Source organism: Nicotiana tomentosiformis, chromosome 7 (genome assembly GCF_000390325.3).
Source record: "Nicotiana tomentosiformis chromosome 7, ASM39032v3, whole genome shotgun sequence".
Classification (NCBI taxonomy): Eukaryota; Viridiplantae; Streptophyta; class Magnoliopsida; order Solanales; family Solanaceae; genus Nicotiana; species Nicotiana tomentosiformis.
In genome coordinates, this window is record NC_090818.1 from 75,031,834 (window position 1) to 75,033,803 (window position 1,970).

The window sequence follows — 1,970 nt, forward strand, 5'->3', positions numbered from 1 at the left end:
TCTATCTGTACTTATGAGCATGAGCACATCGACCAAAGAAAAGAGCGTCAGTACGAAAGATGTATTGAGATGTATTGAGTATGTAAATGGATAACGTATGTATACCAAATACATAACATAAGAGATAGAGGTGCACAAGGTTAACTTGAACAGTGTAGACAAGCCACCGGGGACGTATATTGCTATAACTATGAATCATGAATGTATGCAAGATTTTGTAAAAGTCAAGCCAGTCATTGGGTCCATGCATATATATATATATTCAGCCACTCTTTGGGGTATATATACACACACACACACTCATCACTCCATACCCGGCCTAATAGAGGACTCAATCGTACCCGGCCTCAGGAGGTCTCGATAGTACCCGGCTTCAACATGACTAGGTGTAGTCGGCCCCAAGAGGACACAGTAGCTTCGCATCACACATAATCGTACCCGGGCTCGGTAGCATCTTATATCATGTCTCATCATACCCAACTGATTAGTGGTTACAGAGTAGGTGCCGTACTTGACCGTCTAGATCCTATTAGATTCATATTCGACTTAGCCTTAGACTGTTGGTGATATCTTCTAAAATGAGAAAGAAGAGGGTTGCACTGACTTTTTATACTATACCATGCCTAGGAAAATCCGTCGTCTTCACATACAAAATGTGTCGCCCCACACCGGTTACAGCAACTAGTGGGACTGCTGGCACGCGTCTAATGAAAATGTGTAATCCCATTTGTCCCGCTACGCGTCGCTGTCCGATTGGCCGAGCTAAAAACCAAACTTATCAATCCTCAACTTTATGTGTGGGGTGTAACATCATCCCCCCTGCGGAATATTCATCCTTGAGTGTTGAATCGTAGTCATTCCTTGCAAACCTCTTTAGTCATCTAGGGTTGTGCCCGCCATAGTGGTCTCATTGTTGCCTCCCATAGCATGGAACAAATGGGGGTACCTGGAATTCATATCTTCCTCAGCTTTCCTGGTCATTTCTTCTATGTTATTATTTCTCCAACGTAATTTAACTGAAGCAACCTCTTTGGTTTGCAGCTTACACGCTTGATGATCTAGGATAGCCACTGGAACTGTTTTGTAAGATAGGTCTTCCATAACTTGAATATCTTCGATAGGGGTAATATATGATAGATCAATTAGGCACTTCCGAAGCATCGACACATGGAGTACCAGATGCACTGCTTCCGATTCTTGGGGCAACTCAAGTTTATAAGCCACTTGACCACCTTCTGAATAATTCGATATGGTCTAATACTGGGGACTGAGTTTGCCCTTTCTTACTGAACTTAATCATGCCTTTCATAAGAGACACCCTTAAGAATATCCAGTCTCCTACAACGAATTCCAAATCTTGTCGTCGGTTATCTGAGTATGAGTTTTTACTGCTTTGAGCAGTCAATAAACGACCTCGAATCATTTTCACCTTTTCCACAGCCTGTTGAACTAACTCAGAACCCAATAACTTTGTTTCACCAACTTCGAACCAACCGCTAGGAGGCCTACACTTCCGTTCATATAATGCCTCAAATTGTGCCATCCGTATGCTAGCATGGTAGCTGTTGTTGTAAGCAAATTCAATGAGTGGTCGATGATCCTCCCAATTTCCCTTGAAGTCCAAAACACAGGCTCATAACATGTCGTCGAGTGTCTGAATAGTGCGTTCGTCCTGACCGTCTGTTTGTGGATGACAAGCTGTGCTGAGGTTGATTATCGTACCCAATCCTTTTTGGAATGATCTCCATAAATTAGCCATAAACTGGGCATCCCTTTCTAATGAGATGGAAATTGGAACCCTATGAAGTCAAACTACTTCCCTGATATATAACTTAGCATAATGTTCAGTTGTGAAAGCAGTCTTAATTGGTAAGAAATGAACTGACATGGCGAGTCGATCCATGATAACCCATATGGAATAAAATCTTCGGCATGATCGCGGCCGGTAACAAAATACGTGTTGATCGTCT

General features: G+C 42.5%; 1 protein-coding gene across 1 annotated transcript; it reads right to left on the reverse strand.

The window, feature by feature from the left end:
- Positions 1-873: 873 nt before the first annotated feature.
- Positions 874-1,543, reverse strand: LOC104105804 (uncharacterized). The gene is made up of 2 exons (XM_009614197.1): positions 1,288-1,543; positions 874-1,235 (listed from the first exon to the last, which is right to left on the reverse strand). The coding sequence occupies exons 1-2, from the start codon at positions 1,541-1,543 to the stop codon at positions 874-876; spliced, it is 618 nt and encodes a 205-aa protein (XP_009612492.1).
- Positions 1,544-1,970: the final 427 nt, after the last annotated feature.

Bases quoted from the DNA above. Each gene is read 5' to 3' on its own strand.
- LOC104105804 (XM_009614197.1), bottom strand. From the start codon at position 1,543: ATGGCACAATTTGAGGCATTATATGAACGGAAGTGTAGGCCTCCTAGC. The intron at 1,236-1,287 runs GTAAGAAAGGGC...CGAATTATTCAG, and splicing joins GAAAGGCATGATTAAGTTCA to AAGGTGGTCAAGTGGCTTAT.